This window comes from Macrosteles quadrilineatus, unplaced genomic scaffold (assembly GCF_028750875.1).
Source record: "Macrosteles quadrilineatus isolate MER2022 unplaced genomic scaffold, UCM_ALF_1.0 Scaffold_1__1_contigs__length_201487025, whole genome shotgun sequence".
Classification (NCBI taxonomy): Eukaryota; Metazoa; Arthropoda; class Insecta; order Hemiptera; family Cicadellidae; genus Macrosteles; species Macrosteles quadrilineatus.
In genome coordinates this window covers 149,478,824-149,505,232 of record NW_026542594.1, presented here as the reverse complement: position 1 = coordinate 149,505,232, position 26,409 = coordinate 149,478,824, and the positions used below count along the sequence as shown (strand labels likewise).

Sequence of the window (26,409 nt, the reverse complement as noted above, 5' to 3'; positions counted from 1 at the left end):
AGACAATTTATATAAATAACACACTCTATTATGGTCACGGTGCCCTCTAACTACAGGCCGCGGCCTGGTAGAATTGGCAACGTCGCAAGTGGTGTTGTTTAGTGACAGACGAACTATAGGATAACATGGGTGACATCAGCTCATTAATCCTCACAATATTGATTTAAATTCAAATTTATGAACATAAATTTATTAAGATATTGAAAGAAAAACATACAGAATTGAAAACCAAAACAATATGAATTAAAAATCTATATCTGTACATTTTAAAAGCGAAGTCAATATTGCCATAGTCCAGTAACCAATCTTTCATAAATGAGTGAAAATTTAAAAACGTACGTTTTCAGGAAAAGCACTTTGCAAATTTTTTTCCCCTTTTTTCTAAACTTTTATTATTTTTTTTATTTTATTAACATTTGAAGTTTCATAAAATGTCCATGGTAACGCAATATCTTTGGTAGTTTTCTTTTTAAAGAGCATCTTTAGTAGAAAAACACAAAATCCTGTCACTACCATAACGGACGTTTAAATGAATATTAAAAATAGTTAATATTATTTTTATAACTATGTTTTGCTATAAACTAATTTACTTTTATGACCATTATACAATAAAAAGGTCACTGAACTTTTGGTATATTTGGTCTTTCTAGAAAAAAATATAAAAAACTCAAAAAATAGAAAAAAGCCAATAAAATCTATTTAAGTTTGTATAACTCCGAAAAAACTTACCTGAGACCCGAACAATCGTTATGTTTGTATAGAGGTGTGCTTCTTTTGTGTATAAAACATTGAAATATGACGATATTTTAATTTTTGAAATTTTTATGATAGAAATCATAAACGTGATGGTCAGGGACAAGCGGTACGGTCGTGAATTGTCTGGAATAATCTAAATCTTTTTAAACAATCCTTCAATTATACTGTTAGTTATAATAAAACTATGTGTTTCAATTGAACTAAACTGTTCAATTTACAATTATATTAAAGTTATTGTCACGACCAAACACACTATAAATCCATAAGGCTGGATTGGTCGTGAAAAAACCCGCGATGGTCGTGAAACTTTGGTCGTGAAATTATGTGTTATTTGGCTCTGTTCTGGCGGTAGCCCTGCACCTCATGTTCGAGGATACAAAGTGGACTTCTAGTTTAATCTAGCAATTGAAATATCTTATAAACAAAAATTAACACCATGTCTACTTCATCGAATGACTACGTACGGTCATGGACACACCAAAATTACAAAAAACACAATCTTTCCTTTACTAATCTTGTAATTCCTCCTTTCAACTCGAAACGACCGGCACTATAATCCTGACGTACACCCCGAACTAGTCTCTAAAACCAACTGACTCCATCGACGCCAGGCTTGCCACTGTCGTGCTCCAAAGTTGAAAATTTTTCCCAAATGGTCGTGACGCTAAATCGAGGGACAGACTTATTTTGTCATGGTAGTCAGTCTGCAATGACAATAAAATTATAATATGCTCCTTTTTTGTAAGTTTAATAACCATTGATGACATAAAAATATGGCTTTATATATTTCGGCATGAATAATTAGTCTAAAAACAGCATGAAAGTTGGAAAATGTACCCTAGGGACACGTCATGGTCGTGAATTTTGAGACTTTAAAAATACGAAAAAAATACCTAGAACCTATTTAAAACAAAAAAAATGTGTGTAACATGTTGCCCCCGTCCCAAAAAATATTAAAGCACATAATAATAAACTACAAATCCAGTATCTACGAAGTAAAAGGCCAGGGACATGAAAACGTACGTTTTTAAATTTTCACTCAAATACACAAATACCATTAGCAGCTTCCAAAGAAAACAGCTGTTACAACACCACTTACGACGTTACCACTTCGAATGCCGCGGCCTGGAGTTAAAGGCGGCCATGATTATGGTACACCTACTTAAAATTGTTTAGAGAATTCAATAGATAATGGTTTACACCATTATAATATAGTAATAATATGGTATAATATCTATGGTTTATTAAGATTGCGGTGATAATCTATATATTCTATTATTTTGAGTAATATAAATTTATTTGAAAAGTGTAAGGAGTGCTTGGGCCGGTCACATTAAAGCTGTTACCGAGCGCAACGGCGCCACCTCGCGTACAGGTACTAGGTACTACAGACTGGGTTGACGCTTTAAAGACCGTGGCCTATACAAGCGTTGCTTGGGGGTTGTGCTCGTGCTGTGCTCCCATCAGTTTCAGGTTTCAGGATGGCAAGGTAGAAGACCTTCAAGAATTTCTGATGAATTGTCTTCGTCTTTACACTGACAATTTCCATCTTAAAAAACTTTCAAGATGTCTAAGGTAAGAATTAGTGTTAAATCGTGTATATGGTTCGTTTGTGTTAAACTAAAATAGTATAAAGGTATAAAGGTGCTGTATAAAGGCAAATCCTCCTATAACGTAAAACCGGCCCCAATTAAACAATATAACATAATGGGGGTAAAATTCCATGGGGTAAGAATCCAGGGGTGAAAATCCGGGCGTAAAAATCTGGGGGTAAAATTCCGGGGGTAAAAATCCGGCCCGTACATCTTCAGTTGTCTAAACGCTAGTTATATGGACAGGGGGTAAAATTCCTGTTTTTATTGCTAATCTAATTAATAACGCTCTGTCTATTTTCACTAGACTTCGAAATCCGCGGGGGTAAAATTCCGCCAGCTACCAAACTTTTGAGCGCTCAGGTTACTACGTCATAGTGACGTCAGCTTTGCCCAGGGGGTAAAATTCCAGGGGGATAAAATTCCGGCGACCCATTTTATTGCCCTTACCAATTAGGGGCTATATTTGTTTAGTAACGGGCGCGGCACACTTTTTTTATTAATGATTCCTGTGAGCACACTTTCAGCACAGTTTTTTGGCATGATTTATTAATCTGTAGCTGAAATGGACGGGCTGGGTCACTTTATTTCCCTTACCAATTAGGGGTTATTTGTTTAGTAACGGGGGTGGCACACTTTTTTTTATTAATGATTCCTGTGAGCACACTTTCAGAACAGTTTTTTGGTATGGTTTATAGATCTGCAGCTGAATTGGGCAGGCTGGATTATTTTATTACCCTTACAAATACAATTCATTATATCATAATTATTAGAAGAGCACACTTTTTTTAATAGCCGATATAAAGAGCTCACTTTTAGCACACTTTTTGGTATACATTTAAAAAAGTGTGCTGGAATGGGCGGGCCAGCTTCACGTCGCTCCTAGCAGCCGCTACTTGGCAATAAGTAGTTGCGTTAAGTGCAGCCAACGTAGCAAAACCAAAAGTATTTCATACTCCTGAACGACATATGTAATAGATGTATATATTAAACGTGTTTTTGTTGAATAATAGAATAATTTTTGGTGTCTATTGCTTTTCTTTAATTATGTAAACTGAAACATATTATCATAAGTTTGATATTGCTCGTGTTGCTTATTCATGCTAAGCATGATAACTAGTTATTATTGTATTATATTTATTTTGTAATATTGTGTAATGCCGGGATGAAAATACTTCATAATAGATAAAACCGTAGACTATGCAACATAAGTAGACTTCTCATACCATTGTTGATTTTGAAGCTAGTTTTTCGTGTCTAGTTCATGTACGTCGACACTGATCGCTAGTGTAGACTAAATCTTGTTTCTATTATTTCAGGGTTATTTTCTTGATTTGTGATTTACTGTTTCTAGTTGTATAACTAGGAGACCAGTTATTGTTTATGATGGGGTTTTAAATAACTGAAATAACAAGAAACATATTGTGAACAAAACACAACCTCTACAGTTGGTACAGAACTAGCAATAAAATTGGCTCCAGCTGTACAACAAGGATGACAAATCAAATCTACTAAGGTACTTTATGTTTTATCTATTATCAAAACATTCAAAACATACTCCCTTAGTAGATTTCTCATACTTATGGAACAGCTGAAGCCCAAGAGTATGTTTTATCTATGATAAAACATAGTCCCTTAGTAGATTTCCCATCCTTATGGAACAGCTGAAGCCAATTTTATTGTTAGTTCTGTCCGGTTTTGTGTAGACGTCGTGTTTTGTTTACAATTAGTTTTTTTTTATTTCAGTAATTTTAACCAAATAAAACTATCTAATCATAAACAATAACTCGTCCACTAGCTATAACCAAACGGTGAGACACAAATAATGAGAAACTAACCCTAAAATAATATAGAAACAAATTGTAAACAAAACACGACATTTACAGAAAACCAGACAGAACTAACAATAAAATTGGCTTCAGCTGTCCCATAAGGATGGGAAATCTACTGAGGGACTATGTTTTATCTATGGTCACATGTCGGCCTGACTTTAATGTGACAAACAATTCCAGGTCTGTGTCCATGAGAGTAGAGGGGTTTTTTTTTTTTTTAGTGAGTAGTCTGTGATAATTTCAGGAGTCTTACACTAACTGTGTGCATGGAAGGTATAGGGGTTTAGTGAGTGGGAGAAAATTTCGCGCCGTTCCGGCCAAACCTCGCATGCGGGGTTGGTTCGGCAGATTCGCCACAACCTAAACCCCAACTCTCACTTGTTAGCTGCGGAGAGCTACCTTCTGCCACTGGGTGTTGGTCCACCTACAGAACCAAGTGAGGGGGGCCCTAGACTAAGGTGTAATGCGATCCGTGCCAAGAGTCTTGTGGCACTGGGGGCCTAATATTCAGTGTCTTAACGGAGCCTTCTGGGAACCAGGGGTAACCCAGTCGTACACACCCCTTACCTCTCTAATCGGGTCACTGGGGAGAAGGACTTAAATACCTGGTATTCGTGAGAACAATGTAGACAGTCTGACCCAAATGGAGGAGGAAGGTCTACTGAAATCTGACGATGACGACAAGCTCGCAGAAACCGGAAAGGAACGAAAAACGACTTTCCAGGGGCGAGTTGCGAAGATGGAGGATAGCGGATGCTTTAGCCAAAGGCGAAAAGGTGCTATCCAGAAGTGAGAGGAGGCTGGTGTGGGCTGCCAAGCACCCTAACTCTGCTGCCTGCAAAGCCAGTTCCTCCGGGAACTAGGATGCTGGGAAAAAGCAGAGCAAGGGTGGTACCCCCAAAGCTGACTCTAATGAAGCCTCCAGGAAGAAAGGTGGAGGCTGTGCTGACGCAGCCACAAAGGATTGGCTGGTCAAGCAAGTTCAGGAGCTGAGACCTTTCAGGGAAATCTCGCTACGGCTTGCCCCAGCCAGAGACCTTGTGAAAGCTGTGAAGGTATATTTATGTGCCCAGCCCTACAAGGTCTGCGTATGAGATCCCTCGTACGAAAATCGACTTTCCAGGGGTGAGTTGCAAAGACGGAGGATAGCGGATGCTTTAGCCAAAGGCGAAAAGGTGCTATCCAGAAGTGAGAGGAGGCTGGTGTGGGCTGCCAAGCACCCTAACTCTGCTGCCTGTAAAGCCAGTTCCTCCGGGAACTAGGATGCTGGGAAAAAGCAGGTCAAGGGTGGTACCCCCAAAGCTGACTCTAATGAGGCCTCCAGGAAGAAAGGTGGAGGCTGTGCTGACGCAGCCACAAAGGATTGGCTGGTCAAGCAAGTTCAGGAGCTGAGTCCTTTCAGGGAAATCTCGCTACGGCTTGCCCCAGCCAGAGACCTTGTGAAAGCTGTGAAGGTATATTTAGGTGCCCAGCCCTACAAGGTCTGCGTATGAGATCCCTTGGCCTATTGATGGGAGACCAAAGGGAAGAACAGGTCACCATAGTCAAGAGGCTCTCACGGTTCACCAAGGACCTGGGATTTGACGGAGAATGAGGACCTGTGAACGAGGGTGCACAATAAGCTGTTCTAGCTGCGATGCAATCCCATGGTAACTTGTAAGCCTGGCCCTCTATTAAAAAAAAAAAAAAAAAAAAAAAAAAAAAAAAACTGTGTGCATAAAACCCAAACGATCTCTACCTGTGTGCGTAAAAGCATTTTCTCCAAAAAAACCTAGTTTTATTTTTGCGTTCTCAGGTAAAATCCCTTTCAATCTATATAGACCTCGCAGCCGGCCAAGGGCTCGCTGACACATGAGGGTTACATGCTCAGATAAGGTCAGGTCTTCATCAATATAGGCAGTCCAAGCGTTTTTTCGCATATATTGATAGCTTGCCCATTTATTTCAATTTTTCTGACCATGCATTGCCTGATTTTGCCAATTAATCAATAGTTTTATTAATACTTATGAAGTAAAACGGGGTGAAGCTTGTGGGTAACAGCTAGTGTTATTTAAATAGGATATGAATCTGACAATTTCCAGGGAATATTTTAGTAAATGGAAATTCGCTTGGTCTGCAGGTTTGCTGCGACGAAAGTATTTACTTTTTCGGCTTGGCTCATCTTGACCTCCCACCAGCCACTCTCGCAGTCGGACTGGAAGAAACAAGAAGTGAGAGTGACTGAGTCCGAGTCGGAGTTCGGAGTCGAGTCTTCGAGTCAATCAGTCAATTGTGTCCTATCCTAAAACGCAACCTGCCTGACCCGAACCGAACCTGCACCCGCACCGTATGTTTTATCTTTGCCTGCCTGCACCTAGGAGGATTAAACATTAGACCTGCACCCGCACCGGCGCACCGCAACCACGCAACCGCAACCGCATTAACTGAACTTATCAACTTGCCCGTTGCCGCAAGTTGCGTGTTGATTGAGTGTTGCTGTTGTTGGATTGGATTTTGATTTTGATAGTTTTGGTTATTAGTGCTTTAGGTTAAGGTTAAACCTCACCTCATTCCTCCAATTTAATTGGATTAAGTCAATTCTGAACTTATTTCACTTCCTTATTCTCAATTTCAAGAATTGAGAAATTTTCAGTTAATTGCGAAGATTAACTTCAAGTTTGGTAAGAAAATAACCGTGTTGAGGCCAGGCTTTTATTAAATATTTTTGACGACGAGGCGTTTTGCTCGATGTTTTAACATTTAGGCCTATAAGGCCTAGACCTAAGTTGCCAAAACAACAAGAAAGTTAACATAGCCCAGACTAGGTTAAGTAGGAGCCTAACACTAGCGACTAGGCCTAGCCCCAATGTCTTCCATTCAATGGTTATTGTTTCACGTTGTTTGACAGAGTGGCCAGAGCTAAACACGATATGTCAGATCAAATTAAATTAATAGACCAGTGATAACCATTCAAGTGACATTTAATAAGCATCACATTTTAAGTACGGTAATTACTTTTTTAATACTTTTTCTTTGAAATGGCGCCCATTCAAAGTAGGCTAGGTAGCCTATTAAGTTAGGGTACGGCTGCACTTCACTTGACGTCCTACACTCATTCGAATGAAAATATCAATCGATATATCGATTAATCGATTACTTCATTCGATATATCGTTTGGTTAGTTAGGTAAGGTTAACCTAACCTAACTAACCAAACGATATATGGAATGAAAATATCAAATCGAAAAACCAATCGAATGAGTGTAGGACGTCAAGTAAAGTGCAGCCTAGGGTACTGCATAGTCTATAGGCTTAGATCTAACTTGTGTACAAACCAGTTTTCAGCGGTTTGAGTAACTAGGCCTAACTTTTAAGTAAAGTCCTAACCTATCCATTTTGTGTAATTCCTAGATAGGCTTAAGTTATAATGAGACGTTCCTGGTCTTTTGTTAATGTATTGGTAGGCCTACCGGTACCACATTTCAAACTCTGTACATAAACCTAGCCTAATCGCAACTGGTTGGTTGCCTTGTTAATTTTGGTTAAGTTACTTAGGCCTATAAGGCCTTATTAACTTACTGGTAACTTAAGTTTGCACCGTTATGGTTCCTAACTAAAATTGTTCAACTTATTAGTTTGTTTTAATTTGGGTATTAATTTGTCTTCGTGAGTGCAATTCAAGAATTAAGACTTGGGAGGATGTTCCCTTTAACAGGAAAGTACCGTTAATTTGGTGGCCTAATTATTGCGACTACAGTAACGTGACCATGGGAACCTACTTAAATAGCCTAGATTTATGGTAGCCTATCACGAAAAACTAAGTTAGATTTTTAGCTGAGAAAACGGCGCAAACAATTTTCTGCGCTCACAAATATTAAGAGAGTTACGGCTGGTTTAACTTTGTAAATCCACTGACTAAGCTTAACTTAGTCTAACTTATTTGACAGTATTTCCTCACCTGAAACTTGATATAACTACTTAAAATTTTTTTAAGTTGTTAGTGGTTTTAAGTAAATAGCCTATTAACTTAGATTAATACTAACAATTAATAAATTAGGCTCGGTTGAGTTAACTTAATTGAGTTAAAAGCAAACGTGTTAATTTCAGCATAATGATCGTTTAGGAAACAAGATAAGTTAGCGAAGCTGTAGGCAGCTACTTACTTACTAAAGTTCGAAAGTGGTTAGTGGCGGCGGCATGATTGATTTTGACAAAATCCAGTTCCAGTATTAAATCCACTCCACAACACAGGCTCACATGGTTACTTTAACCGTAGCTTTTATACACTTTTATTTTCTTTCCTTTTACAATAAGGATTATTACCTATGTAGGCATACGGTACTTTTAAAGCCTATTACAGTACAACTACTATTAAACATTCACTAACCAACACAAGTATCGTTTACTTCAGCTGTTTAGCGAGAAATGATTCAATAGGCCTAATTAATATTGCTAATTACAATTAATGTAACCATATGCTTATGTACCATATGCTTATTACATCCGCCCAAAGAAGAGAAGCAAAAGCAAACGTTTAAGATCAAAATTTCCTCTAAATCTCAAAGGCATTAAATACAAGTTTCTGGTGAAAACATTTCGTAGGCTAACAAATAGGTTATTGGTAACTTGGTATAGCTATTGGTAAGTAAATAAAACAAAAAATATAAAACTTAAAACAGCCGTACCTCCGTTAATATTTATGAGCGCAAAAAAAAGTTGCACCTTCATTTTCAGTTAAAAATCTAGTTTCTGGTGATATATAAATATAGTACCTGGGGACCGAGCTTTGCTCGGGGAAAATCATTCCCCCACTCTGCGATGCCAGCCTTAACTACTGCCTTCACCGTTTCCTACGTCATGGACCTGTTTCCTTCCCTTCTCCATAGCATTTAAGTATTACAGAACAGATAGCCTACATTAATCTAACTGCCACAAACGGTTCCCACACTCAGCGATGCAAAACTTTACTACTTCATACGTTGTGTACCAGTTTTCATCTCTTTCATAGCATTTTAGTATTTTAAATACATTAATCTAATTGCCACAAACATTTCCCACACCCCGCACTGCTAGCATTACTACTTCTTTCACCATTTCCTATGTCTTGGACATGTTTCCATCCCTTCTCATAGCATTTCATATCTCAATTTCAGATATATAAATCTAACTGTTAAAATTTTAATTAATTGGTTTCCAGTTCCCAGGCTCCACACTGCTCGCCTTTACTACTTCCTTCGCCTCTTCCTACGTCGCGGACCTGTTTCCCTCCCTTCCCATTGCATTTTAAGATTGCAGATACCTTTATCTAATCCTCATAAACAGTTCCCACACCCCGGACTGCTCGCCTTGACTACTTCCTTCACCACTTCCTACGTCTCGGACCTGTTTTCCTCCCTTCCCATAGCATTTTAAGATTGTAGATACCTTAATCTAATCGTCATTAACAGTTCCACACTCCGGACTGCTCGCCTTTACTACTTCTTCACCACTTCCTACGTCACGGACCTGTTTCCCTCCCTTCCCATAGCATTTTAGGATTGTAGATACCTTAATCTAATCGTCATAAACAGTTCCCACACTCCGGACTGCTCGCCTTTACTACTTCCTTCACCACTTCCTATGTCACGGACCTGTTTCCCTCCCTTCCCATAGCATTTTAGGATTGTAGATACCTTAATCTAATTGTCATAAACAGTTCTCACACTCTGGACCGCTCACCTTTACTACTTCCTTCACCACTTCCTACGTCGCGGAACTGTTTCCCTCCCTTCCCATAGCATTTTAGGATTGCAGATACCTTAATCTAATCGTCATAAACAGTAACCACACTCCGGACCGCTCACATTTACTATTTCCTTTACCACTTCCTACGTCACGGACCTGTTTCCTTACCTTCCCATAGCATTTTAAAATTGCAGATACTTTAATCTAATCGTCATAAACAGTTCCCGCACTCAGGATAGCTCGCATTGACTACTTCCTTCACCACTTCCTACGTCGCGAACCTGTTTCCTTACCTTCTCATAGCATTTTAGGATTGCAGATACCTTACCATCCTTATGGAACAGCTGAAGCCACTTTTATTGTTAGTTCTGTCTGGTTTTCTGTTTGTCGTGTTTTGTTTACAATTTGTTTATATTATTTTAGGGTTAGTTTCTCATTGTTTGTGTCTCACTGTTTGGTTATATAGCCAACTATGGTAATATAGTACGGTAATATAGTGAAAGAGTTATCGTTTATGATTAAATAGTATTATTTGGTTAAACGAGGTTTTAAATTACTGAAATAACAAGAAACAAATTGTAAACATAGCACAACATCTACAGAAAACCGGACAGAACTAACAATAAAATTGGCTTCAGCTGTTCCATAAGGATGGGAAATCTACCTTAATCTAATCGCCATAACAGATCCCACACTCCGCACTGCTAATTGTTAGCCTTTACTACAATGTATCGAGTAAGCTTCAGTATAATCATTGCTCAATAGTAATAAGTGATGTTTTTGCTTTTGTACTGTATTTTGTAATTTCTAGTATACTGTGGGTAGATGCCTTTATGAACACGTGTTACAACTAACAAGTCTTTTGTTTACTTTTTCCTTGTTATTTAATTCAACCAACATGGTTAACTTACTTAGCAACCCATAAGACTAATGTAAAAAAAAATGTGACTTTCAGTTTTTTGTTGGCAGTTGTAACTGTAGTAAACTCGTTTTTAGGCCAAAAATAATCTATTTGCAACATTTGAAGAAAATCGTCGGAGCCGTTTTTGTGATCTTGGTACAAGCAAGCAAGCATACATACATACATACATACAAGCAAACATTGCTCGTATTAGAGTATAGGATATAGGTTCCCATGGTCACATTAGTCGCAATAAATACCGTTAATTTTATGGATGGGAAATCGGATTTATTTAGAATGTGACCCCTATTGATTTAAATATCTGTAGACACTAACTTAACCCTCTGTCAGTCGCACCTAATCGATTAGATAATACCGCAACATGAAAATTCCCACCATTCCCCCGTGTTGTCCTGTGCACACGCCTTGTTTTGTTCCGTTGTATCTGATGGATACAGTGCGACCGGTCCCGTTTTTATTTTTTGATGCATCCCAAAATAAAAACGGGACCAGTCTCGTTTCTATGTGATATATTTCTATTAGACCCTATACCTATCATACATCAATTAACTTAGGTAACTTAATTCCATAAAATTTAGAAATAAATATAGGCCTAATTTAACTGTTTTCACCCAGCAAAGAAAACGTTGCGTTCAATTTATCATAGACGTTTTCTTTGGCTTCTTTGGATACAGGATTGTGTATGGTCTGACAACTTTTTTTAATGATTGAGAAATGCTTACGGTCCTCTAGACGATGGGAATTATGTATGAAATCTATAGGCCTAGTGCAAGAGTTAATAAAATATATAAAGTAAATAAAAATTAGGAAAAATTATATTTCTAAAGTAGCCCACTAAAAAAAAATTAAGGAAAATATATCTAAAAAATTGGGTGGAACCAACGGACAGGTTAAATTTTTCCCTGCAAATAACTTGCAAACGGTGCGGGGACAAAAATGTTTGCGACGGTGCAAACATTCTTTCGCTCGCTCACAAATAATCTGTCTAAGTTAACTTAAAAGCTAAAATTGCTAACTTACGGGCATTCAAAGTAATTTTTGTTGTTAACGTACAATCTGGTCTGCTTGCTCGTTTACAGTAGGCCTACTTAAACTAAACAGGAATGAACATATGAAAACTGAGAAGACAAGAGAAGATAGGGCATACTTTAAATAAGTTAATGATAAGGCATTATAAAGCCCCATTTCCAATAAACATTTTGTCCTAACAATGTTGGGAGCTAAGTTCATGTAGTGTATTTAACTAGGTGACCTTTTTTGCAGGGGATTCCCAGCTCTCCATATGTGATTTAAAATGAAAAACTCATAATCATGGTTAGAAAAAGATCTAATTCCGCACCAGTTACACCTATCTCTAAAACTGGTAAAACACCAAAAATTAAATTTAAAGGTGTCGTGAGCAAAACAATAAAAACTAAAGACAAAAAACCATCATCACTTGAAAAAGCAAAAGTAAAAAAGATTTGTGATGGATCGAAAAAACCAGATTTGCAAATGGAAGAAAATCCAATTGCAAATAGGAAAAAGAAGAATAGTCCACTTCACAGAGAAACAAACAAACCGAAGACCAAAGGTACAGTGTATTATTTTGGGTAATAACTTAATTAGGCCTAGTTAAACAATTTTTCAAGAATTTTACACAATTTTTAGTGCCACTTTTTTAGGTTTGTAATCCCGACTTCTTAAATCTCCTTTTTCAAAACCTCTCAATCTAAAAGCTTTGTCTCTTGTGTGGAAAATGTTTTTGAGAAAAATTATGTCAGCCAATCAGCCTGTACCATAGCCAGAGCTGAGATACCGTACTTATGTTTAAGTATCATTGCATGTCCGAATTAAAACTCCTACCTACAGAAAATATGTCACTTTCAAGATGTGTGACATGGCTAGAACCGTCTATCACTTGTGTACACTTTGAGGGACTAGAAGGGGTGTTTAAATAGCTCTTCCAATAAAGATGCATGATTCAATGGACTATATTATCCTGGTTTTTAAGCTTACTTAATGGGCTAAAAGTACAGCTTGGTTACTGGCTTTAAATAACAGTAGGTAGGCTACCTATACCTACTAACAGGTAGCTAATTGTCCAAGGTTTGTGAAGCCAGAACGGATCCTTTGTTTGATGCTCTTAAAAGTTATGAATATAGTTTTTGAACATTAAGTAGACCTATCGGTACTAGATATTCACATACAGTACTAACAATTCTTAATAAGATAATTTAATTTAGTATGAATTATAAGCTAATCGTGGTAAGCTTGAAGGTACATTGGGTGGTCAGACTGAAAATTCCCAAAACAATATTTTATTCCCTTAGCACTATTTTTTATTATAATATTACAAATTTAATTACAATTCATAATTTTAGTCTAGTCAGAGGAATTAAAATCTTTCCCAATTAATAACTTTGTTTTTTATAGATTATAATTATGTTTGTTTTTACAGCACAAAAACCCTCTAAAATGGTCAAAAAAGAAACTACAAAAAAACCTACTAGGCCTAGTAAATCAGATACTTCAAGTGGTAACAGTAAAAGATCACAATCCAAAGGTAAGCTACTTTATTAAACCTGGTAAGACAGTAGGCCTACCTACAAAATGACCCATGCGATGCGCAAACTGTGCATTGTGATTGGGTCCAAAACTCGATTCCGAGGCATAAAGAATAGAACGCAATATTTATTGTTTCACACAGTTATTAAGCCCCCCACACACTACCAGACCAGACCTCCAGACCAGACCGTCTGGTCTGGCGTCTGGCACTTGTCTTATCGTGTGTGGGGCTGTCTGCAGACCGATTTTCTCGGACCAGACTGTCTGCGTGTCTGATGGTTTGACCACAGACGGTCTGAGGTTCCCCCACCACTATTTTTGTCTGGTCTGTGAGTGTGTAGCGCTGTCTGTCAGACGGCCGACCATCGTGACAGTCTTCATCCATTTGTTGGAGTTCTCACCACCGTCTCTCAATTACGAATGTTAGACCGTCTGGTCTGGGAGTATGTAGAGCCGTCCAAGACGGTCTGGTTGCAGCCAGACGGTCTGGTCTGGTAGTGTGTGGGGGCTTTAGGTTAATAAGACTACTACAGTAGAACCCCTCATATCCGGCCACCACGGGACCAAGCCCTTGGCCGGATAACGATTTGGCCGGATAAACCAACCTACTATGAAAATGACAATTCATACCTAATAATAATAGGTAATCAATATATGCAATCAAAAGTATCATTTAATTCTGTTCTGGGATCATTTTTAGAAAAATAAACATGTTTGTAAAAAGAAAAAAAATATTTGTAGGTTAAAGTCATTAAGTAATAAATGTACAAATATTATGATTTCAGGTAACAAACCCTATTAAATGGAGGTAAAAATGACAATAAATTGTACTTGAAGATCATTAGGACTTAAATGGTAGGCCTACATGCATTTCTACTCAACATTCTTATCCATTTTGTGAAATACAAAAATTAATGTATTGTACTGTACTAACCCCACTTTGGAAATAATCAACCAACTGATCAGAGGTTAGGCCTTCTAGCTCAACTGAGTATAGTGACTCAGCAAATAAATGTATATACAAACAGATAAGTAAAGATAACAATTTATTTTATGACTTGAGCGGTCACAAAGACTAGTGCTTGCATCTAAACGTCTGTAAGCTGTGAGAAAAACATTTTGATATTGGCTTCTTGGAAGGGGCCGGATAAACAGAGGACCGGTAAAACCATGGCCGGATATGAGGGGTTCTACTGTAATTTACTTTGAGTTAAATTTGTTTATTACATTTGTTTATCTGTTTATGGGTCATATTAATTAATTAAAACAAGTGTGTAATTAGTAACACAAGTTTATTAATAAAACCACATTGTAATCACAACAGATACACAGGGACACATGTTGAGGAGTTGACGGAAGAGTGTGTAGTTGAAATGAAACTAGAGGGTGGAACGGAAGGGGAATGGAGATACATAGAGGAATGGAAACATAGAATATATAATTATACAATACTGTATCAACATCTCCCTTATCAACAAATAACAAATTTTTTACTTTTCTGTTAAGAATATGTGAAAGAACTAAACAAACATTTTCAGCCTACTCATATCTAGTTAGGTTACAATGAAGTACTAGTTAGCATCAAATGTAAGTCTCCTAGGATTTCTGATTGTTCTACCTCTTTTAGTCACATAACCCTCCATGTTTTGGATAACATTATTTTCGTCATGACCACTGGGAGTGGGAGGAATCAAAGGACTGGGCTGAATTAGACATTTTTGTTGGTTGGGAGTGGGACTCTGGTTTTTATGATTAGGATCCTTAGAATTGGTGCTAGGAAGAGATGGATTTACATTTTCATCGGGATTGTCAGTTGGAGATAAAATAAAAAACTTTCTGTTGCGATTATACAATCTACCATTATCATCCTTTACCACATAAGAACGGGGTGCATTTCCCAAAGCTGTTATCTTACCAGGGGACCAAGGACCATCTAGGTTATTTTTAAAAAGAACTTTGTCATTTACATTCAACTCTGATAAAGGTTTAATATGTTTGTCATAATATTTTTGTACAGACTGTTTTCTTTTATTTACAAGATTGGGGTTTGGTTTTGTGACCTTTGGCTCTAGGAACTTTGCTGAACATGGTAATAATGAATTTAAAGGCAAATTACCTTTAGGAGTGTTCCTGTAATTGAGTAAACCGATGTAGGGGTCTGTGTTTGAATGTTCACATTTTTTCAGTATACCTTTGGCTATTTTTACTCCTGACTCAATCTGTCCGTTGGACTAGGAGTGCTTTGGTGACGATAAGACATGACTAAATTCATAGCTATTTACAAATATTTGAAACTCATGACTAGTGAACTGAGTACCTGGATCAGTTACTAGTATTTGGGGAATTCCATGTCTTGCAAACATTGACTTTAATTTGTTAATAACACCTTTTGAGCTAATATCATTTAGAGACACTAATTCAATGTATTTAGAGTAATAATCCATTACAACTAAGTAGTGCACAGATTTTAATTCAAAGAGGTCTGCTGAAACTTTAGACCATGGCAGGGATGGTATTTCATGAAACAGGATTGGTTCTTTACAGTTATTGGGGGAATGTAAAGCACATGTCATACAATTATTTACAAACTCCTGTATGTCTGACTTTATACTAGGCCAATACAAAATATTTTTTGCTCTCTTTTCACATGTACTTACACCAACATGACCTTCGTGCAGTTTTGTTAACATATCTTTTTGCAAACTGCGAGGAACTGTTAATCTATCATTTTTAAACACAAGTTTGTCAATTACATGGAGACTATCCCTTAAGTTCCAAAACGGTTTTACAGAATTGTCAAGATTATTTTTGTTTTCAGGCCACCCAGATTTAACAAATTCTCTTACTTGAACTAAAGTACTGTCCTCATCTGTCTTAGAAATAAACAAGCTAAATTTTTCTTGAGAAATAGGTAAACTATTTTTGAACAAATTGACTTGGCATATTATATCATCATCTGTATGATCAATTTCCTCTTTAGTTTGAAAGGGTAAGGATGACCTTGATAAGGTGTCTGCAATATACAGAAGTTTACCAGGCTTATAGATCACGTCAAGATCATATCTTTGCACTTTTAACAACATAGTTTGCAGTCTCAAAGGAGCTTGTGACAAAGGCTTTTTGAATAAGCTAACTAGGGGCTTATGGTCTGTCTCTACAGTTATTTTCTTAGAAAATATGTACTGATGAAATCTGGTACAACCAAATGCTATGGCTAGCATTTCTTTCTCAATTTGACTATAATTTACCTGGCTCGGAGTCAATGACCTTGATGCATAGGCCACTGGGTTACTATCACACAATAACACCGCTCCTAGACCTGTTGAGCTACTATCAACAGACAATGTCACCGCTTTTTTAGGATCAAAATAACACAAGACTGGGGGGCTGACCAAAATCCCTTTTAATTTCCGGAACGCGATATCTTGTGGCTGATCCCAACGAAAAACAACATCCTTTCGTAACAACTCTCTTAAAGGTGTTGTTATTGTTGAATAGTTAGGGATGAATTTAGATAGATAATTAGTCACACCAAGAAACCTTTCCAGCTCTTTGCGATCAGCTGGGACCTGCATATGCTGTATCGCAAGAACCTTCGAGGAGTCTGGAGAAACGCCACACTCTGAGTACTCAAACCCGACAAATTTAACTTTAGGCACACGGAACTTGCATTTGGACATGTTAAACTTGATGCCGTTAGCCTTTGCGATTTCTAAGACTTTACGAAGTCGCTCGTCATGAGATTTTTGATCAGCCGCACTAATACAAATATCATCAAAATAGCACACTACGCCCTCAATATTACCAAATAACTCTGTCATTTTAGATTGAAAATAGTCAGGGGCACAACTGATTCCATAGGGCATAAGTAGAAATCTGTATCTTGCAAATGGTGTATTAAAGGTACATAACCTACTTGAATTTTCATCAAGCTTAAACATCCAAAAGGCAGAACTAGCGTCAAGAACAGAATATATTTTAGAATTTGTTAGCTTACTACTAATCTCTTCTGCATTGGGAATTTGACAATGGGGACGCTTTAAATACTTATTTAGATTTCTGGGGTCTAGTACAACTCTAAGACCAGAGCCTTTTTTTTAATTAAAACCATACCATGTACCCATTCAGTAGGTTCGTCTATTTTAACTATTATGCCCAATTTCTCCATTCTGTTTAGCTCATTTTTTAAAGGCTCCAACAAAGCAAAAGGGACTCTTCTTGGAGGCTCAACTTTAGCCTCATAATTACTACACAATTCTAATTTAATCTCACCAGGGATTGTACCTAAGTTACCATCAAACATGGTTTGATAATCTTTGAAAACAAAGTCATCAGCGTTTTCAACTGTTACAGAATTCACTGTTCTACTTATGAGACCTAAGCTACAGCAGGTTTCTAGGCCTAACAATGGTGTACATTTTATATCTACTATTACAAAAGAGATTAAGTGTGTTTTGTTCTTAACCTTGCAAATTATATCAACTTTACCAATGACATTTACTTGTTGACCCGTGAAAGATGAAACAGTAACGTTACATTTGTAGATTATGTTCTGATCTAGACCTAACTCTTTGAAAAGTGAAAACGAAATTAGGTTAGTTTGAGCTCCACTGTCAAGTTTAAATTTGACAACTTTTACTGTTAATTCCTACGTTTTCAAACCAATCAGCAGAAGTTTGAGTACGATTCACATATTCAATAGTGAAATTCTCAAGGTGTAGGTTATTTTCATCTAGGTTTTCACTAGGTTGAGTCTCATTTAGTTCATCAAAATTTACTTCATTTACTTTTTTGAAGGACTTTGTAGGCCTATTTTGGCTTTTGATTTGATTATTACCGTAGTTGGTTTTGACTTAGATTGACAGTAATTTGCAAAATGGTTCTTATGCTTACAAGAAAAACATTCAATACCATACGCGGGACATTGATTCACTAAATGATTTCTACCACAATTTCTACAACTATTAATGAATTTCTTATGATTAGGCCTAAACTTAGACTGGCTATTTGACTGATGAGTGCTGGGTGTCACTTTAGGCTTGGCGAATTTGCTTGAGGCGCTAACTTGGGCAATTTGGGCTCCTTCTATTTCTTTAATTTGAATTGACGACAGTTCAGCGGCTTTGCATATGGCAACAGCTTTGTTTAGGGTGAGGTCCGATTCCCGTAAAAGTCTTTCCTTTATATGCTGATTTTCGAGGCCACATATCATTACATCACGCACTAGGTCTTCGCGAAGTTCTTTGAATTCACAGTTTAAGCTTTTATTAACCAAATCTGTGAAGAACGAGTCAAAACTTTCACCGGAATTTTGCTTTCTAGTGAGGAATTTGTGTCTTTCTACAGTCAAGTTCTTCTTTGGGGAAAAGTAGGCCTGGAACTTATCTACCACAGTGTTGTAGTTGGTTAATAAATTAGAGTCTAGATTAAAGGAATTGAAAATTTCGAAACACTTTGCACCTAAATTATGCAAAAGGATTGCAATTTTCCGTTCTACTTCCTCTTTATCAAGGTTTGAGGCAGTTAGGAATATCTTGAAACGTTGATACCAAAACGTCCAATTCTGGGCTAGGTTTCCTTCTAAACTTATATGGGGCCTATATTTGAATCGATACTGGCATTTGTATTTGGGCTAGATGATGATGAAGCCATTTTACTACGGTAATTTGACAGTTCTTACTGAAATTTATTCTTCAATGAAGATTATCCACACTGAGTAATAGGTTATGCTAGGTACTTACGGCAATTCTCGCGTAACCTAACCTAAAACTAATCCACTTTAATCTGCTGACTAGCACTGAATTTACTGTTCACACAAGTGAAAACTGACAACATAACCTGACACCATGTTTATGGGTCATATTAATTAATTAAAACAAATGTGTAATTAGTAACACAAGTTTATTAATAAAACCACATTGTAATCACAACAGATACACAGGGACACATGTTGAGGAGTTGACGGAAGAGTGTGTAGTTGGAATGAAACTAGAGGGTGGAACGGAAGGGGAATGGAGATACATAGAGGAATGGAAACATAGAATATATAATTATACAATACTGTATCAACATTATCAGGCTAATTTTGAATAACAAGACAGTAACAAATATGGTATTTGCAGTTAACAAATAAAACTGTGTTACTGTTTTTGTCGTAAATTTTCAAGTTTTCTTAGAAATTGTAATGTTCTGATAGCATTATTTGAAACCAAAATCTCATAAAATCGAAACACATCTAGTTTACAATGTGATATTGGATTAGACGTTGAATTAGTGTGACTAGGTTATTATAATACCGTATAGCCTTTTTAGCAAAAAAAACCTGTTTGTCAGTAAAGCCTCAGTAACACCATATATGAGAACTGTTGTGGTTCAGCTGAAAAATATCATAGTGTGTAACTCAAGTGCTGCTACCTAGTAACGCATTGATGAACTAGGTTGCAGCGCCGTCGGTAACGCCATATGTTAAAAATTTTGTTCAAGGAAAGCAGGGTATCTACCAGTCGGGAAATTCGGGAAAAAGTCGGGGATTTTGAAAGGTAGGGAAAAGTCGTGAAAAAGTAATGAATTTCGACCGAAGGTCGGAATAATCAAACCTTTCAAAATTATGGATGAAAAGCCCCAAAACTTAATAAAAATGTTCTGGATCTTATATTCCCGATCATTAGGGGCGGGATTACATTTGAGGGGTGTGCAATGAATTGAAAATGCATTGGAATTCCGATTTGATTCAGTGATGATCAAAATAACTATTTGAATCATGGGTGAATCAGTATCCATATACGTCATTGAATCCTTGAATCCGTATCCATATACGTTATTGAATCAGTATCCATATACATTATTGAATCCGTATCCATACGTTAATGAATCCGTAGGCTATCCATAGGTTAATGAATCATTATCCATACAATAATGAACCAGTATCCATATATGTTTTTAAATCAGTATCCATACGTTATTCAATCAGTATTCAAATAAGTTTTTTAGTCAGTTTCCATACGTTATTTAGTCAGTATCTATACGTTATTAAATCAGTATTCAAATATGTTTTTGAATCAGTATTTTATACGTTATTGAGTCATTATCTATGGGTACGTTATTGAATCAGTACATTAAAATAAGTTTTTGAATCAGTATCCGTACGGTATTGAGTCAGTATCTATATAGGTACGTTTATTCAAATAATTTTTTGAATCAGTATTCATATGTTATTGAGTCAGTATCTATATACGTTGTTGAATCAGTATTGAAATTAGATTTGAACTAGAATCAATACATACCAGGCACGAACAGAGGAACGCACCCGCACCTACCAGCTGTGGTGGGAGAGCTGGGAAAAGGAGACTCGGGGACGCCTGGACCAGGCGACTGATACAGCAAGTCCAACCTTGGGTTAATCGGCGGTGCGGAGAGGTGGACTTTTACCTCACCCAATTTCTGACGGGTCACGGCTTTTTCCGGTCGTACCTGTTCAAGATGGGCAAAGCCGTGTCACCCGATTGCATATACTGCCCAGGCATTCCCGATGATGTGGAACATACCTTATTCCACAGCCAGCGGTGGGAAAGGCCCCGCCTGGAGGCTCAATAGTTAGAAGGACTGCTGTCAGTGGACACGGGTCATACCGATGATGACATATCCGGTGAGGACAATAGGACCTGTGTGTCACATTACATCCAGGGTATTCTCCGGTTTTGCCGGTTTTTGCCTTGGTTGACATCATGAAAAATTGGGTTCTGTTAGTGGCTTAATCTCTAAATGCCATTGGTAGAATGGCCCCCTTCCTTACATACACCTTTTTACAGACCTCATACTTTCCTTTTAACTGCCGTGGAATACCTTTCCGGCCCAATCTAACTGTTCCAGTTAGGTAAGTTGCTTTATAGAGCAAATACCTGACCGATTTCTTAGTGACAAAGAAATTGTTGAGAAAAATGTGATACCACTTTTTCAAGAGGTTTGCCATCTCCAGGAGTTTCACTACCACTGTAGGGCCCAAACCATATTTGTCGATTCTGTTACGGTCGGTTTCATATTTTGCTCCTTTATAGCAATAAAACTGAGAGCAGTACTTTGTCTCTGCATCGCACAATACCCACAACTTAATTCCCCAACAATGGTGTTTCTTTTTGGGTAGATATTGTGTTAGTGCAACTCTTTTCTTTGTACCGACTAACGATTCATCCACTGAGAGTTTTTCTGATGGAGTAAAATACTGTCAAAATAATCTATTACAGTGGTCGATTAGTGGTTGAAAACCATCACATGGGTCGTAATTAGGCTGATTTTGTTTAGGAAGTGTGTCCAAATCTACTATATGAAAGAATTTGAGCAATAGTTCAAATCTGTTTTGACTGAAAATTTTGCTGAACCAGGGTTGATTTTGTGATGAAGCAGACGACTAATAGAGTTCAATGCTAGGCTTTTTGTTTATTCCCCCCCCCCCCATATTTAAAATGACCGATCAGAAACCTTTCATCTCATTGAGGCTTCTATTCGTCCAGGATCGTGGACGGCTTTTAGGAGTCAAATTGCCTTCAAGAGAACCTAAGTTTTTTCTGGCATGTTTATTTGTTTCAGTTACAAATGTATTCATCAAAGTTGTGAAAAATAGACGTAAATAGGCTCTAGGACTGGAATTCCTAGGAGGACAATGTTTCGGACCAGACATCTCTGATAATTGAAAGTGTTCAGGGAATCCAGGGTCATTTTTGTCATCTACTTCCTCCCATTCACTGCTGTCAGACTCTTCTCTGGTATTATGTCTCCTACCCTGCATACCTCCTCTCCCACGACCACGACCTCGTCCTCTTCTTCCGCAACCACGACCTCCTCGAATAGGCTCCATTTCAACACAATCATCAGAACCAGGCATTTCAGTAAGCCTTTGTGTTTTTGGCCCATTAGGGTTGTCCTCATCAATGGGTACATTGGGGGAAGTGGGGGGATTGTCGGGATAGTCCTCATTGGCACTGTCATATTTGGATCGTCTATGGTATTTGAGGGACCAGGAACATCTCTGTGAAATATTAACATTCGATTTAGTCCTGAGAGAAACCAAAATCGATTATGCTGATGTGGATCGGGGTCATAGGTTGGATCTTCATCCGTGTCATCGACAAAGTCTTCAGAAGACGAAGAAGAGGGCAAATCATCCTGAAGGGAATTTTCGTCGTCGGCATCGAATTCATTATTATGAATCACTAATAACCACTTGCAATAATTATTTCATTTAAAAGAGTATTTTCATTTTCGCTTAGAGGTGATTGACACTTTCTCTTACTCATTTTTAACCATCGCACAAAGTAAAAACAACTACAGTTACACTTTTCACCACTTTTTTAACAATTCTAAGTGAATTCACAACGAATCACGAATGTAAACAACAAATGTAGCAACGCAGACAGCTTGGCGCCAATTGTTGGCGCGTCCAGACAGCGTTGTAGCGACCCTTTCCACGGCTTACTTGATCAATGTTTGTTTTGTAGTTTAAGTACTATAATAAATATATTAGGTAACATTGTTCGTTAAAACCATTTACAATGGTTCTCAACATTGATATAAATTTCACGCGATTTATATAAATTTATTTATATCAATTTCACGATATAATTATATACGCGATAACAACAGCACAATCGAGAAATTACTCAAAGCCGATCAGATCGGCGCGTGGCGTTTTTCGGCCTTATCTGAACTGCCGATCACATCGGCCCGTGGCAGACTTAACATAACAACTGGAGGCCGATAAGATCGGCTCTTGGCGGTCTTTACAACATATCGCGGAGCCTATCTGATCGGCCCGTGGCGGTTAAAGGGTTAAAAATAATATACTAATGATGGGTTGCTTGATGATTGATGGTTTGGTTGACTTGACTCCATATTTGAACAGTTGCATCCATTACAAGCCTTGACAAGGGGACTAGACATGATAAAGGTTAAATAGGCCTATATAAATTAAAAATAGCTCATAAAGATTTTGTGTTTTAGATAAATCGTCTGCTGTACCAAAAAAAGAAAAGAAAAAATTAAAAAATATAGTTAATAATAATAATAACGAAAGTAATAAACAAGAGCCAGAAGAATGTGCGAAGAATATAAAACGAGGTAAGCCTATTTGATTATGACTTCAAAGTAAAACTTAAGTGTAGTTAGTTTGCCAATGTTTGAGCAAATTTCGCATATAATTTAGCGGTACAATTTAGCGGTGGTAATTTGTAGGTCTCATGGTAAAACCTAGACCCGGGACCGATTTACTTTTTTGTTTTGAAATCCCCAGAGGCCAAAAACACCCTCCGTTCAAATATAATATATATATAAAAGAAAGCATACTAACTCAGTAGGCCTACCCTGAAATGATTTTTTATTTTATAAACTGTAAACTCTACATGTTTCGACCTTTAGACCATTTAACTTACAAGAGTAACATATTTAACCTCATTCCCATGTTATTCTTATGGAGACTAAACAAACTGTTTTTGTTTGCTTGTTTATGGAAATATTTTAATTAAATTCGTCAATTTTGTTTATTTCATACTTAGCTATTGACATATATATAAAAAAAAAAAACACCTCAATACCTTCTCTGTAGCAACCAAACCTAAGTACCGTACTCATTAAAATTAATGCTATTAAATAGGAAAAAAATCTCGACAGTTTTAAGGGAATATTTGAGTAGAAATCCAGCCAGCAAAATGGAAATTCGCTTAGTCTGCAGGATTGCTGTGAAATTATGAAAGAGCCCTCTAATCTCTTAAAAGTCTAATCTCAATTCCAAATGTTTTATTTAACAGGAGTTATATCATAAGCAACATGCTTTGTACATTTTTCAAGTACCTAATTATTATTTAATTCCTAAGGTGTCAATTATGGATCCTGTATCTCTTTGTTTACAATGTCTTTTACCCCATGTATGTAAGGATTATTCTTGGAGTTGGTGCTTGCCAGTTTGAAAACAAAACTGTCTCTTCCTAAATTCAAATTCAAATAATCTTTATTTGTAAGTAGCATATAACATACATAAATAGTGTCAAAATACAGGTATGAGAAAGTATAATCAAAGGTTTCTTAAAATTATCAATGCATAAATTAACATTATTTCCTACAACTCATCTAAGGAAGCTTTGTTGATACATTCATATTAGTTTATTTATTTAAGAGGGAGGTTTAGAAATTCATCCAGCGAGTAAATTACCTCGTTAATTAAATAAGCTTTCAGTTGTCTTTTAAAATTAATTGAATTTTTTTCTTTATTAATGTTTTCTGGGATTAATTTTAAAAACTGTTCACCAACATATGTTGGTTTTTTTTCATAGAGCTTCAGTCTGTGCTGATTTTGCCTTATAGAGTTCTTTTTTCTAGTGTTATAATGATGTGTGGGTTCGTGAGGGACATCATTAGGAATTTTGTTCTTTGCACACAAAATGACGTCAAGAACATATTGGCCATAAACCGTCAGTATTTTTAACTGTTTGAAATGTTCTCTGGCTGAATCATCTTGATTCATTTTCAGCACAACACTGTACTATATTTTCTGTTCATTGAATACTGTCTGTTTGTTTAATTTTCTTAATTTTTTCATAGGAAGAAAAAGAAAGAAATCATTTGGAGAGTCAAAAGCTGCACCAGAAGAACTAGAGAAGACAAAAAATGAAGAGAAAGGTAGAGTTAAGAATGTTTATTTAGGAACCTTGAAGTATTGGGAGAGTTATGTGAGGTGTCTGTCAACTTTATCTTCCTTGTATGTACTGTAGAATGCAAAATTAGTTCTTCCTTTTTTCCCTAGCCCAAACAAATTTTTTTGCATCAATCTTACTAACGTGCGGATTGGCTGATGGGAGTGTCCACCTTAAATAAACATTGTCCGGTTCGGGTGAAAGTTGTCAGCATTAGTGAGTTTAACCCTTTGGCTGTTTCTATGCAAGAACTGACTGCTGATTTGACCTGTGTGTAATCTTTAGGCAAAAATGTGGTTCGGATTCCCCTATAAACTGTAGATCCCTTAGTTAACATTAGCTGTATAGGCTATTAATTATCATCTGTGTCTAAGGAATATGTCAGCCTTAGTCACTAACAAGACTACTAGATCAACTCACTCTACACTCGTCTCCATTCATACTTGGCTTAAAATACCTACATTCTTATGGTTGCCATTTCAAAGTAAAGTAAACCAAGTAGGCTAATCAAAGTTATCAAAGTATGACAAACAGAATTGACAGGCCAAATCATATGATTTTACAATGTTTTTCTTTAAAAACCACAAGGTGGAGTCCCGATAATCCAAACTTCGGTAATCTAAAAGTCCGCTTAATCCAAAACCAAAAATATATTTTTTTTATAAAAAAAATTAAAATTTTTAATTTTTAATTTTTTTTCATTTTTTGAAATTTTGTTTTATTAAACTTTTAACACATCACTAAATTAAAATTACACACAACAAGCTGTTGACCCGTCCTACGTACGAGAATCAAGTAGTCAATTAAAACTGAATCTAATTCAGAACAGTTAGTTTACACTCATAAAGAAAAGTGCTGGCACTTTAAATAGAGAAAATAATCTAAACAAATATCACATGACCACCTATTTTTTTCATCCAATTATAGGCCTATTAGAATACGATTTGAATTTTCAATCCAATAATTTTATAATACAACATCGATTGTGTTGATTTGAAAAGCCTTGAAGTAGGATTGGCGGTCGATTCACACACTGGTTTAAAGTACAATAGCTACATATCACCTTCCATTGCATACTTACTTACTCTTACTCCTGTGGCCAGAAGTACAATCTCTGTTACAAGCCCTACTCATTGTCTACAGTCCATTGCATACTATTACTTAAAGAGTACCTTATTTTACCTCGGTAGACACTGAAACCTTAAGATGATTTTGACCTCCCATTCTCCTCTATACCTCGCCTCTTCTAATTTTGATTCCAGTCTGGAGAAGTCTTTCACTGCTTGGTCCTCCAAGTGGTCCTCTTACTTGTGGTGCTCCTTGGAATACATTTTTAAAAGTTGATGTATCTTCTCTCCTCCACGCATAGCCTGTCCATCC

The 26,409-nt window shown here is 36.9% G+C and overlaps 1 protein-coding gene across 7 annotated transcripts in view; it reads left to right on the top strand.

Moving 5' to 3' along the window:
- The first annotated feature begins 6,486 nt into the window (after window positions 1–6,486).
- LOC128987315 (uncharacterized) overlaps window positions 6,487–26,409 on the top strand; it is a 168,233-nt gene continuing 148,310 nt past the window's right edge. For 3 of the 7 annotated variants that reach the window (XM_054408120.1, XM_054408136.1, XM_054408093.1), the window contains exons 1-5: window positions 6,576–6,840; window positions 12,068–12,377; window positions 13,245–13,349; window positions 23,345–23,461; window positions 24,938–25,015. In XM_054408120.1, coding sequence (XP_054264095.1) covers window positions 12,116–12,377; window positions 13,245–13,349; window positions 23,345–23,461; window positions 24,938–25,015 — 562 coding nt within the window. In that variant the 5' untranslated portion in view covers window positions 6,576–6,840; window positions 12,068–12,115. Of the gene's footprint in view, window positions 6,507–6,574; window positions 6,841–7,057; window positions 7,167–12,067; window positions 12,378–13,244; window positions 13,350–23,344; window positions 23,462–24,937; window positions 25,016–26,409 lie in introns of those variants that run through there. The other 4 variants (XM_054408128.1, XM_054408144.1, XM_054408111.1 and 1 more) reach the window with 3 other exon arrangements.